This window comes from Prunus avium, chromosome 8, assembly GCF_965620075.1.
Source record: "Prunus avium chromosome 8, drPruAviu1.hap1.1, whole genome shotgun sequence".
Taxonomy (NCBI): domain Eukaryota; kingdom Viridiplantae; phylum Streptophyta; class Magnoliopsida; order Rosales; family Rosaceae; genus Prunus; species Prunus avium.
In genome coordinates this window covers 28,167,342-28,180,324 of record NC_142291.1, presented here as the reverse complement: position 1 = coordinate 28,180,324, position 12,983 = coordinate 28,167,342, and the positions used below count along the sequence as shown (strand labels likewise).

The 12,983-nt window shown below is 38.7% G+C and overlaps 2 protein-coding genes across 5 annotated transcripts; one reads left to right on the top strand and one right to left on the bottom strand.

The window, feature by feature from the left end:
• The first annotated feature begins 389 nt into the window (after positions 1-389).
• On the top strand, positions 390-4,734 carry LOC110770272 (proline-rich receptor-like protein kinase PERK5). Of its 3 annotated transcripts, none has more exons than XM_088246073.1 (9): positions 390-463; positions 731-1,801; positions 2,114-2,623; positions 2,789-2,875; positions 2,963-3,033; positions 3,165-3,241; positions 3,339-3,486; positions 3,706-3,867; positions 3,981-4,734. In XM_088246073.1, exons 2-9 carry the CDS (start codon positions 817-819, stop codon positions 4,269-4,271), a joined length of 2,331 nt encoding a protein of 776 aa, XP_088102199.1. In that variant the 5' UTR covers positions 390-463; positions 731-816; the 3' UTR covers positions 4,272-4,734. The 3 variants fall into 3 exon arrangements, with proteins under 3 accessions (XP_088102199.1, XP_088102198.1, XP_088102200.1); XM_088246072.1 differs by having other exon boundaries at positions 431-463; positions 744-1,801; XM_088246074.1 differs by having other exon boundaries at positions 458-540.
• A 944-nt stretch (positions 4,735-5,678) lies between these two features.
• LOC148292464 (coatomer subunit gamma) lies at positions 5,679-12,173 on the bottom strand. Of its 2 annotated transcripts, none has more exons than XM_088246070.1 (18): positions 11,971-12,173; positions 11,405-11,502; positions 11,246-11,296; positions 10,991-11,104; positions 10,702-10,902; positions 10,525-10,626; positions 9,998-10,105; positions 9,690-9,923; positions 9,090-9,340; positions 8,784-8,955; positions 8,547-8,702; positions 8,374-8,424; positions 7,990-8,130; positions 7,707-7,904; positions 7,467-7,598; positions 7,213-7,386; positions 6,489-6,728; positions 5,679-6,249 (listed from the first exon to the last, which is right to left on the bottom strand). In XM_088246070.1, the coding sequence occupies exons 1-18, from the start codon at positions 12,014-12,016 to the stop codon at positions 6,055-6,057; spliced, it is 2,664 nt and encodes an 887-aa protein (XP_088102196.1). In that variant the 5' UTR covers positions 12,017-12,173; the 3' UTR covers positions 5,679-6,054. The 2 variants fall into 2 exon arrangements, with proteins under 2 accessions (XP_088102196.1, XP_088102197.1); XM_088246071.1 differs by having other exon boundaries at positions 11,405-11,499.
• Between the last annotated feature and the right edge of the window lie 810 nt (positions 12,174-12,983).

Here is a 12,983-nt window from a genome sequence, read left to right as displayed (position 1 = left end):
TACAAATTCTACATTTAAACTCATACATACTGATCACGTGACTTGTTATTGTTTGAGATGCGAAGTTTATAATTTTACAAAAAAGACATAACCTTGCAACTCTAACAATCTTTGTTTTTTCTAATTACTATTTTTGGACAAGGATTAAGTGTGTTAATTGCGTCTGTTAATTGTGTTTAAAATAGACAAGAGGTAGAGAGGAGAGGACAAGGTCAACGAGGACTACAGTTTGAACTTCCTTAGGTCTGTTTTGTACCGAAGAATTAAAAGTGCAACCCAAAAATAGCAAAAAACAAAAAAGGTTTGCCTGAAAATAGAAATTGGGTGGAGAAAATCCTCCTGCTTTGTCGGAGGGTGATCTGTTCCATGGCTTCCTCCTTTCCTTAGATGGAATTATTAGCATGCAACCTTGTTTTCCTGTCCCTCTGAGAAACCTCCCCTGTTGCATGCCCTTCTGCTTTAGGTACAAACTCATCTCTCTATCTCTATCTCTGTCTCTATATCTCTCTAGCACACAACCACATGTACCTAGCTTGCTAGGTACGTCGGTACGCCCAACAATGCATGCATGATTTACACATTCTTAATTAATTTGTTCTTTGCATGCATGCATGCAGTTATGTTTGATCTAAGCTCTCATTTTGATGTTTGTTTTTGTTTTTGAAATTTCCGGTGAATAAGTTTTGTTTGCTTGTTTATTAATTACATGTTTAACTAATTTTGTGGTTAGGGGTCATCAACAGGCTCACCTTTCAGAGGAGCGGTGGGGTTTCTCCGGCACAGACTCACGATAATTCTGGTCGGAAACTCCTAAAAATGGGGTCCTCTGACGATCAGAATTCGCCATCGGATACCCCACCATCTGACTCTTCATCATCATCGCCAACTCCTCCATCTTCGTCGTCCTCATCCTCATCACCGTCTCCACCATCATCGAATTCAGGTTCAGGTGGAGGTTCAGGTTCGAGTGGAGGTTCACCGCCCTCATCATCATCACCGCCTCCAAGCGACTCATCCTCCTCAAACAACTCAAACGGCGGCTCGTCATCTTCAGGAAACTCAAACAGCTCATCCCCGCCTTCCAACAACAACTCAGACAAGTCCTCCGGCGGCAACTCTTCCAACAACTCTAACAACTCAGGTGGCTCCTCCTCCAACAATTCGAATAACTCAAACAACAAATCAGACAACTCGAACAATTCGAATAACTCATCGCCTCCCAGCAACAACTCGAACAACTCACCGCCTTCCAACGACAATTCCAACAACAACAACTCCAACAATTCCAACAACAACTCCAACAATTCCAACAACAACTCAAATGACTCAAACAACCAAAACCAAAAGTCCCCTTCACAGTCCAATTCTCAAAAGAGTCCTCCATCGTCCTCTAACAATAACAATAATGGAGGGAATCATAACAACAACGGAAACAGCAACAACAACCAAAACAACCAAAACAACCAAAACAACAACAACAACCAAAACAACCATAATAATAACAACAACCATAATAATAACAACAAATCATCCAATGGGAACAATTGGTCACCAAAATCGTCCAATAATTGGTCACCCCCAGCCATATCAGGCAAGTCCCATCCATCACTTGATAATGATGGGTCGCCGCCGCCTTCGCACTCGAGTTCGAGCTCCACACCCATCATCGTAGGAGTTGTAGCTGCGGCAGGGGTTTTGTTGCTTGTCATGGTGTTGTTCTTCTTGGCGTGCACTAAGAGGAGGAAGAAGAGACAGACTTCTTCTCACCTCATGGAGAACCCTGAGCCGTATAATCCAAATGGTAATGTCTAAACTCCAACTCTTCAAACTCATAATTTCTTCTTCAAAATCTAATGGTATAGCATTTATACTTTTTTTATTTATTTGCATGGACATTCTTATTGATCATCTTGGCTTAGTTTGTGGCCCCGTGGATATCTTATTTATTTACAGACATGTATAAAATTGTCATTTTAAAATCTCATTCTACCCAATGGCACTTGATTATTTCTTAGTGATAAATAATAGTAATGTTGATGGAAATTAATATTTTGTACTTAAACCTTAATGACTAATTTATATTTTATATAATTTGGGTAATGTGCATGAGCAGGAAGTAACTATTGGCAAAGCACTGGACCTAAAAGTACTGAGCACATTATGAACATGCCTCCTTCTGGCCGCGCACCCAATGGAGGTTGGACTACAGCTCCACCACCACCCATGATGAGCAGCGAAATGAGTTCCTCCAACTTCTCCGGTCCACATGGTCCCCCCTTGCCGCCGCCACACCCTAATGTGGCTCTCGGGTTCAACAAGAGCACTTTCACCTTTGATGAAATGGCGGCTGCAACATCAGGGTTTGCGCCAGCTAAGCTAATAGGCCAAGGTGGTTTCGGGTACGTGCACAAAGGGGTGTTGCCAAACGGCAAGGAAATCGCTGTGAAGAGCCTCAAAGCGGGTAGCGGACAAGGCGACCGTGAATTTGCAGCCGAGGTTGAGATCATTAGTCGTGTTCATCATCGCCACCTTGTGTCACTTGTGGGGTACTGCCTTGAAGGAGAACGAAAGCTGTTGGTGTATGAATTTGTTCCTAACAACAACCTCGAATTCCACCTTCACGGTACGCAACTAAACTATTATTCCAACTGTTTAAATCTCGACTATGTGACAATATTTCATATGTTTATATTTAGACTCACCTATAACTTTAAAATGAAATCCTTCATTACTTAGTAATTAAAAGTTAGTAATTTAACAAGTCTTAATTAATATCACTATTTTACAGGATCAAATCGGCCACCCTTGGAATGGGGCAGCAGGGCCAAAATTGCGTTGGGATCGGCTAAAGGGCTTGCTTACTTGCACGAAGACTGTAAGTAATTTGTGAAACTGCAGCTATCTTTTCTTTTGATCTATTGCTCTTTGGTACCTTAGTTATAGTGTATTTTGATACTTGCAGGTCACCCCAAGATTATCCACCGCGACATTAAGGCTGCAAATATTCTGATTGACTTTAGTTTCGAAGCTAAGGTAGGGTTAATATATGTTGTTACATATGGCTTTAGCCTAGAAAAAGTTTAAGGATATAATTAATGTTTTTATTGGCTGATAGCTAATTGATTTAAGTATATACTAATTACTAGTATGCATGATTTCTTCAGGTGGCAGATTTTGGGCTGGCAAAGCTGAACCAGGAAAATGTCACCCATGTATCTACCCGTGTCATGGGAACATTTGGGTAATTTCTTGACTCATATAGTACTTTTAATTACAAACTAACCACATAAGATGAAAGTTAACGTGATGGAAACAAACTTATCAAACTTATCATGCAGGTACTTGGCTCCTGAGTATGCATCGAGTGGAAAGCTAACCGAGAAGTCTGACGTTTTCTCCTTCGGTATTATGCTCTTGGAGCTCATCTGTGGACGCCGCCCTGTGGACTTGTCTGGAGAATGTGAGGAGGATACCTTAGTAGACTGGGTTCGTACTCTCCCTCCCTAATAAACATATAAATTATGTTAAACAGAACAATATGTTATGTTACTAGACTGTCAATTTGGGACCGACCATTAGTGCCAGATTGACAGTTTGTATCCTGCCATGCATTTAAACTGCTTATTTGCAACAAATTTAGAATTGATTTGCATCTTGACATGAAAAATATGAGTAATTCTTAGCATTATACATGATCAACAACAGGCTAGGCCTCGCTGCCTGAAAGCAATAGATACTGGGGACTATTCTGAAGTGTTGGATCCACGGCTAGAGAACAATTATAACCATGAAGAGGTGGCACGAATGGTGGCATGTGCTGCTGCGAGCGTTCGACACTCTGCGAAGAAGCGACCAAGAATGAGCCAGGTATAAAAAAAAAAAAAAGGACCATTACTATAGACTGATCTTTGTGTTTTTGGTGCTGATCTTGTGCTATGTATAGAATCTTACGTAACCAAATATTTTTTATTTATGAACAGATTGTTCGTGCATTGGAAGGCGATGTCTCACTGGAAGACTTGCACGAGGGGATCAAAGGGCAGTTTGGCTCTGGCTCTACTAGCATTGCTTCATCTGAGTTTGATGCTAACTCGTACAATGCGAAAATGAAGCCGTTCAGAAAGCCGGCACTGATTGACAGCACAGACTATCCAAGCAGTGAATACGGGCCCACAAGCGAGTACAGCCACAACTCCAACTCTGCAAGCAGCAATCACTCCCAAGAGATGGACAACAAGAAAGGAATGAACCGGCCACAAGGTCCAGTTTGAGCAGCAAACAATGAGCTGGAACATGGACCGAACCGATGGAACAAGACAACCCAGAACTGGTTTTATAACCTTTGGAGTACTATATTATAGAAACATAAAGATTCTGCAGGTTAATTAGTGTTAAAATTAAGATTGATGATGCTAATATTTGTGTATCATGCGAAAAAGTGATAGACAATATTGTGTGTCACTCTTCCCTGCAGACATTTTTGTATTGGCCATGCATGCACCTTACTGCTTACCCAAGTATACCTCTGATTAATTTCAGGTAGGTAAAGATGGTGGTAGATGCACAATTGTGACATTCCATTAAACATGGGGCACACCAAATGATGGAGGAGTTGTAATTTTCTTTTTTTTTCTTTTTTTCTTTCTTATGTTCTTTTGGAAATGGGTGAACCTAGCTATGTGTGTTTGTATGTACTTGCTACTAATGTTAAACAAACACGTGCATTTGGAGGAATTGGTAGCTCGTGTGTTTGTATTTTCTATATTTTATATCTAAGTATTATTGTTAAGAATTGGTGAGAGTTGAGAATGGATGGAAATTTTGGCTAGAGTAGTAATGTTTCTCTACCTCATGGATATCCAGGTAATTTATAATTTTATTTTATACAAGCGATAATCCACTTTAAACTAATCTAAATTACGGGAATAGAAATTTTGGCTGGAGTAGCATTGTTTCTCTTTTTCCTTTTTCCTTTTTTTTTGGGTCAGTAGAGTAGTATTGTTTCTCTGCCTCATGGATATCCAGGTAATTTACAATTAAGGTATCAGAAATTGCAAACCAACATTAATTGCCATGAGTGTAATCTGTAAAGAGTAATATTATTGCTTGCAATGTACTTTTGCAGTATGGTAGCATCCTGATTTTTTTTTATATAAACAAATTAACCATCCAAATGGTGACATGGGCTTTCTAGTAGTGTAAAAATTGGAAAAATTATGACCCCTTGTTACCTAAAATCCATCTTCCCAACCTAGCTATCTCTTCTTTTTTGTCAAAAACCTAGCTACTTCAAGTTGATTATGATTTAGAACATCAAAATTGAAAGTAGCTCCTTAAGAGGAATGCAATGCATGATGACCATTTTCTGAAAAAAATTCAGAAGTTAATTTGGAAGGACACAATAGCCACCCTTTGAAGCTCTCCTTACGAGAGAGACTAATGTATAGAACTTGCGCCTAAAAACCAGCTTGTAAACGATGGGTGCGCAAGAAATCTTAAACCATCTTATTTTTCCAATATAAAAGTAAACATGAAATTTTCTGAGGGTCTAGTACCGTGCGTGAGGAAGAAATTTTCTGAGGCGACTTTGAACTATGAAAGTAAACAAGAAATCATTACTATGTATGCCTATGAGGGAGAACCTTTCCAATCTTCAGATATTCAGATTCAATACCAGAGGAACCAAACAATACAATTCACTTCTTTGTAATTCAGAGTGCTTCAAAATTCATGTCTTGTACATTAACAAATGTAATGGAAAACTACACTTGAATTTAAAGAAAAGAAAAACAAAAAAATAGGGTAAAAGGTAAGTCAACCCAATGAGCTTGACACGATTCTTCCGACTATTATTACTAATTAAACAGATGAGCAGGCAAATGCTCGATAAAAATGCAAATTGACCTCTTGCAAGACCCCTCAACTTTCAAATGTAGTAATGTGCAATTCTTTCTACAAAATGTTTGATCTGTATACAGCCATCTCAGCCAGTGCTCTCATTAGAGAAAAATGAAAAGACCGTCGTATCAATAAAAGATCGCCTGTATTAACCAACTAGCCGCTGCCCACAATCTCATGAATGGCATCACTGACACCTTCATCCTCAGATCTAACGGCCAGTTTCATGGCAACCTCCCTTGAACTATCTATTCCAAAAGACAACCGCACAAGGACCTTCACATTGCCTATGTATACACCAGACAATAGACATGTGTGTGACCTTGAGTTGCTGGCGAGAACCTCTGTGCCCTGAAACCACACCGAGAAAATACGGCATAAAATATACACATACATATAATTTAGTCAACTTATTTTCAAAAGTTAAAATACATTTGTGAAGTATCCAATGCAGATTATTAGAAGTGATGCATCCATTGAGTATCCATGGGTTCGACCTATAAAAGCACATGCAAGGCAACACTACATCGAAAGAATCCAAAAGTGCCTAGTCGACAAATGATAAACATTTGATTTTAAAACAAAATTACCTCACAGGGCTGCAGTCCAAGGAGGTTGATGACAGTGTTAACAGCTTCAGTCAAGCTATCCCTTTGTCCCAGGCCATATTCATCTATCCGCTCAAAATCAGGGCCCATGCTTTCCCATGCATTCCTGAAATTGAAGACTGGAACCTTCAAAATGTAATCAGCAGGGACAACCTCAAGATCCTCCAGCTGGTATTCATCTTCCACACCATCTTCCTCTGCCTCGCCAGTGGTTGGATCAACCTGGTGAGACACACCCAACTCATAAGAAAAGAAAATAGACAAAGCTCAAAACTTCTGACGATTTGATATTTCATATTGTATATCATTGTGTATATCCTTAGAAGCCATCCTTCTAGTCTTTCTTCATTAACACAATTAAAAAATTATCATGAACACAAAACAAACCCATAGAAGAAAGATGTACAATCACCGAAATCCAATTTAATGAGCAAGGTATTATGAGTAGAGAAGAACTAGAACAACTAGTGTTACTAGCCAACAAGGTGTATGGTGAAGTTTAGCAAAAGCTTTGAGCAAGACATCCATCTATGTGATAGTTGTGGATGACAAGACTTGCAGATTATATAGAACTTCAAAAAACACATATAGCTTTTCCATAGTTTTATTAGCTAAATCCAGTTTCACTCCCATGTCTGGTTCTTAATGATCAACTCACTGTCAAGAAACTCAATCTAAGCACATGGATAAAGGTAGAACTTGGTACCTCTTTAACAATGAACCTCAATGTGTTTGAAAATTTTCCGACTGCGGGGACACCTTCTGGCCTCTCAAATGCCAAAAAGGTCTGTCCAGGTGTATCATAAGGAAGAGACGGGAGAGGCTTGGATGCAACTTCAGAAAATTCCTCTGCTTCTGAAGCATCCACGGCAACAATAACCTGGCAGACAGAGAGTTATAAAGAAATTCTCAAGGAGAGCTACAAAATTAAAAAGCTGTTTCAAAATAACCAGTCATTACATTTTCCAGTAATTGCTCGGGAATGGTATTGGTGCAGTTGTACTGGAATACAACATGACTATCAAAAATGTGCTTGACAACATTAACTGCATATTCGGTTTCTGGCTCTGTCAACTCCACAGGTGCTGAGGACTGATATGTGAAAAGGTACACATTAAACTCCAAAGTAAAAAATATATATATATATATATAAGCTGTAACATGCATGTAAAGTATGAGGAAATATTCACGTTGCAGAACCTTGAATAGCTTGCCAAAGTTTGAAAACTCCGGAATGGAGGAAAGCAACTTCTCATAAGCATCGACTGTTGATACAGGGGCACTTGGAGGTGCACCCAGACCAGCTGGCTTTTTACTCTGGGCTTTCTTCTCAGCAAGTGGCTGGGACTTAATCTCCTTGGGTACAGAATTAAGGTCAAAAGGTTCTTCTGAAGCCTCCTGTAATCGGCATTAACACAATCCTGAAAACATGAGATAAGGACCTTAAAGGGAAAAATGGAAAAAGCAAATGGAGGTTACTCACATAATTCTTCAAACTTGTCTCCAGATTGACAAGTGGCACATCCAGAGACCCAAAGAGGAAGTCCTTTACATCACTGTCAGTCTCAACAACTGAACCATCTCCTCCAAGCGTATTTAGATAGAGCGTTGCCCTATCACGAACCTGGGAAATTGCAGAAAAGAGAAAACTATTCAGTATATTCTGAAGGACAGAGAAAACTAAAACAATTAAGTTAATCCCAAAGCTAAAACAAACAAAACATGAAAGCAATGGCACAGGAACACAAACAAAGATACAGAAAAATGCTCAGAGCCACACACCTATTCTTAGGTCAATGCTCATGCATATATGTCATGTATTTATATATAACCTAAACGTATAGCCTCAAAAATAGATATAGCATACCTCATCATCACTGTCAAAGAGACATCGTCTTAACAGAATAAATACTCGTGGCTGAAACATAGAAGAAAAAAAAAATTGTTTACTCTTATCAGAAACCATAGCCAGCAACAAAACTCATTGCAGTAAAGAGGGGGGAGATAAGAGAAGACATTGTTCATTTAAAAAGATATCACCTTCAATGAATCAACCAAAGCACCAAATTTTGCCAATGTGCTCACAGCACTGGCTCGAACAGTGGCATTCTCAAGATGTACTCGGTTATAAATATACCGTATGTATTTGCTTGGATCAGAGGTTTTTGGCCCTTCAATACCCAAAAAGTGGAGTATCTAACAATACAAGAACTCAATCAGCCAAAAACATTAAAAGTATTAAATTCTTAACAAGTTTATGATAGAGAAAAATTCCACCTGTGTAGAAAGATAGGTGAATTCACAATCTTCAATGAACTCACAAAGATGAAGCAGGCCACTTTCTTTTGCATCAGGGATATCTCTTATGAGAATCACAATTGAATCAACAATTGCCTTTTTGTACTCAAATCCACCTTCTTCTCTGAGAATGTTGCTGAGAAAGTTCATCCTGTTGAAAATGACAGACAAGGAATGTTACTTGAAAAAGTATAGACAAATAAGAATACGTGCAGTGAAACTAATAACCATCTTAAACCAAGCATTTTGAAACAAAAAAAAAACTGTATCTGATATCCCACTCACAGAGCTCTGTACTTCAGTGGAAACTTCAAACACAATGACCTTATGGCTTCCACAACTACAATTTTGAACTCATCAGCAATATCTGACATGAAATTAGTTATCTGTTTCATCAAGCGATCCACACTTGATTCATTTCCTGTCTTCAGAAGTGTGGTGATTGCCAGTGTGGCAATGCTTCTGTTCTGGTCAGAAATCAAACTCTCCATATCAATGTTGCAGTTTGTGACAGCCATTGGATGTGTCATTGCCACCTGAAAAAAGTTCAAAGTTGTTAGTATAATATATCAGGAATAATATTAACCAAGAATCAATAAAACAACTAAAATCAAAGTAATAAGGACCAACATGCTTTTTTCCAAACAAAAAAGCCAGATAATCAAGACCTACATAGTATGGATAAATGTATAATACATTGATCATACAATCAAATTCATTTCATATAGGATTTCACATCTACCTCAAAACTACAAGAGCAAAATTCATGACAGAAGGTCAGTCTGATTTCATTTACCAACAAAAAAGAAACTAAAATAACATTATATCAAATTATCATAAATTTCAAATACAACTTGTAGTACAGTAGAAGGAGGAGAGGGAAACCTTGTTCAAAGTGCGGACAGCAGCAAATCTTAGCACTGGCTTGGAAGAGCTCAAAAATAGCTGAAGAACTGTGATTGCAGGAGTCAGTTCTCTGGTGGTCACGCCATGGAGCTCTGTAATTGCTCTGGCGGCCTCAAAAATCACCATCTCTGCTTTGTGGCGAAGACAGCCCTCAAGATAATCGTAAAAAGGACGGTCGCCCATTTGTGCATTTCCAGCTGACTCACGGATAACCTTTAGACAAATAATTAATTAAAATAAAGCACCAGAAAACCAAGTTGACTAACAATTTCCAGCAGAATAAGCACCTGACTAGTATATCGGATCAATAGACATTGGGCCAATGGTGAACGGACAGTCCCCCTTGTCAAGCTGGTAACCAACTTGCTAACAGCAAGACGGTCATTCTGTCGTATCTGCAGTTTCAAAGGTACAATCTCCTCAAAACCTTTCAATTCTAAACATGATCGATACAATCTTATCTAAGGATAGCTGTTGGGTAGATGAAGAATATTTCTTTATATTCCATATAAAAACTTTAAAAATGACTGTTCCTCTACCAGAATCAACCATATGGCATAACTACCAAAACAAGGAAACTAGGTCCATGACAAAGAGTTAAAAAGCTAAACTATGGCATGGCAAATGATTACACACACTTCACACCTAGCCTGCTTGTTGCACTTGCTCACATGAACCCAACATATGCCTATGAATGCAAATAAGTAGTTAGCTATATGGTAAACTAACCATAAGGAGGATATGAGACTAAGAAATTACTCTATGCTTTCAACAACAAAAACCCCAGAGTCTAAACCAAACCAATCACACATACCTGATGGAGCAAAGCCAGTGCATGGAACTGTACGAGGGCAGCTCTTGACTGGACAGCTTCCTGAACCTCATTACTCCACCTTTTGACAATCTCTGGGTTAGTCTGTCAAAAGGGGAACGTAAGATGCAAATTCAGCAAACAACTAAATCCTGCAACTAGGGATAACAGAAACCGTACCTGGAGTAGATGAATCCCACTAACTAAAGCTGCACTTGCAACCACTGGATTCTTGTCAACAATGGCTTGTTTCAAATATCGCTCAATCTGGGTCAGAAGGGTTCCATCTGTAATCCGACACAGCACACGGATGGCATTTGCCCGATACATATCAGTTTTACTATTCATATCCTTCATCAGGGAGCTTGTCACAATAATAACCTTGTCATCAGAAACATATCTGAAGTCAGTCCCAATCTTTGTGCATGCAAATATATTGAGGAAATCAAATCATATCAAGTTATGTCACCTCATCTGCAGAGGGAGAGAGCTCTTTTATGATCAGATAAACCATTCTCCTCAATCCTATATCTCTCGATTGGAAAAGCTTAGTCACAGAAAAGAAAACTTCTGTAGCTTCAACCTATCAGTTTAATTCCAAATAACATGAATCAATTGATGAGGAATAATGCAATAACAATGCTGCAAGTAGATCAACAAAATTGACGCATAAGACACTGATTCAAGGAAGCAACAGAACCATTCAGTACAGAAGGAAATTGACCTTTGTAAAGGTTTCTCCCTGGTTCAGTAGATACAGAAGCTTCGTAATGACCTGAAAATGCAAAACAATGGAAACTACCCAAAATTAATTTATGGAGAGCAAATAAGAGGACAGAGAAAATGTGATTAGATGGATAATTCGGTGGTGCAAAGCAATAACCTGAGAGCATCTTCTAGAGTCTAGCTGAGGATCATTGAAAACCCTGGCTTCCTGAAGAACAGCACCCTTCTCGATCCCCAGAAACGGAGAGTACTCTGCTGTGAACCAACATCACAAAAGATACAGCCTTACTAAGCAGCTAATTACTATAAAACTCAGAGAATTGACATTGCTAATACCCCAGAACCGGAACCAATCAACAAGGCTACAAGATCCAAATCACTAGACCATTGACACTAAATCACGACAAACCAATTAGTTTTGCAATAAGTTTAGTTTCTGCATTGCAACATTGGCGCAACAAAACTTATAAATGAACCAGATCAGCATAAAGTGAAGCCGATCAATAATATTTAAACCCTAATTTACTGCAATCCCATTCAAAGGCCTCAAAATACGTAAATCTTGGGAATAAAACAGCTATAAACAACGAGATCTGGGAGCACAAATCGCCGAATAAGAATTTGCAGCCTAGAGGCCCAAAATTTAACCAAAATTGGGAGTGAAAAACCAGATCGATTTGGAGAGCGAGAAAAATTGTGAGTCTATGAGTGGGAGGGGCATACCTTCATCGTCACGATCGTCGTCCTTCTTTACGAGAGGCTGAGCCATCGCAAAGCCAAATGAATCTCTGAGATCTAGAGAAACTGTACGGACCTGTTAGCCTCTCTCTCTCTAAATGTTTGCTCGTTGGCCCGCTCTGAGCGTAGTTAGTGAGGTTTTGAAGGTGAAGAAAAAATAAGAGATTAAAAAAAAAAACGAGACTTTGTTTCTAAGAGCATCTCCAACCGATATGTCAAAAGTGCCACATAGACATTTAACAGCTAGAAATAACATCTCACACACTCCAACTGATGTGTCAAAGCTGATGTGGAATGAAGGCTGAAGATTGAGATGTTATTTTTGACATCCCAAAAGCAAGATGTCAAATGAATATTTTATTATTTTTTCTTTTCTATTCTTTTTAATTAAAAATAAATCAACACTAAAATGTAATAAAATAATAATTTAATTTGACATATCGGGTGGAGTGTAAAGCTGTGTAAGATGTCAAATTGCCACATCAGCCATCAAATTTAAATTTGATGTTTGGTATTTGACATCTCTCTTGGAGATGCTCTAAACAAACGCACACAGAGCCTAAAGAGGGCTCCAGATCAGATGAACTAGAAGATGGAGTTTGGATCCTGTACGGGCGTGGGTCTAGTGGTGCTGACGGTGTTTGATATATGGGAGCACGCCACGTCATGTGTGCTGGAGGATCCAGTAGGAGTAGAAGTTCTAAATTACCCTTTCGCAGAAGATGAAAGTTCAAAACTACCCATGAAGTACCAAACCCAAACCGTGCGACTTACTTCAAATGCCGATTGATTTAAAATACGAATAGCCTGTACCTTCTATTTTTCCTTGTTTCTTTTTCAATTTATTGGGTATTTATTCACTCTTGAAAATGTCTTGCATTAATACAACGATGGTTACTTGCTTTCAATATTGGAAAGATAAATATCGCTAGACTAAGAGTTCGTTTGATAACCATTTCAGTTTTCATTTTTCAAAAACTGAAAACTTGTTTCATACT

Excerpts from the sequence above, each read along its gene's own strand:
- LOC148292464 (XM_088246070.1), bottom strand. The coding sequence starts at position 12,016 with ATGGCTCAGCCTCTCGTAAAGAAGGACGACGATCGTGACGATGAAG. Across the intron at positions 7,905-7,989 it reads AGACAAGTTTGAAGAATTAT|GAGGCTTCAGAAGAACCTTT; the intron begins GTGAGTAACCTC and ends TGCCGATTACAG. Across the intron at positions 7,387-7,466 it reads CCGAGCAATTACTGGAAAAT|GTTATTGTTGCCGTGGATGC; the intron begins GTAATGACTGGT and ends TCTGTCTGCCAG.
- LOC110770272 (XM_088246072.1), top strand. Across the intron at positions 3,242-3,338 it reads CGTGTCATGGGAACATTTGG|GTACTTGGCTCCTGAGTATG; the intron begins GTAATTTCTTGA and ends CTTATCATGCAG. Across the intron at positions 3,487-3,705 it reads AGGATACCTTAGTAGACTGG|GCTAGGCCTCGCTGCCTGAA; the intron begins GTTCGTACTCTC and ends GATCAACAACAG.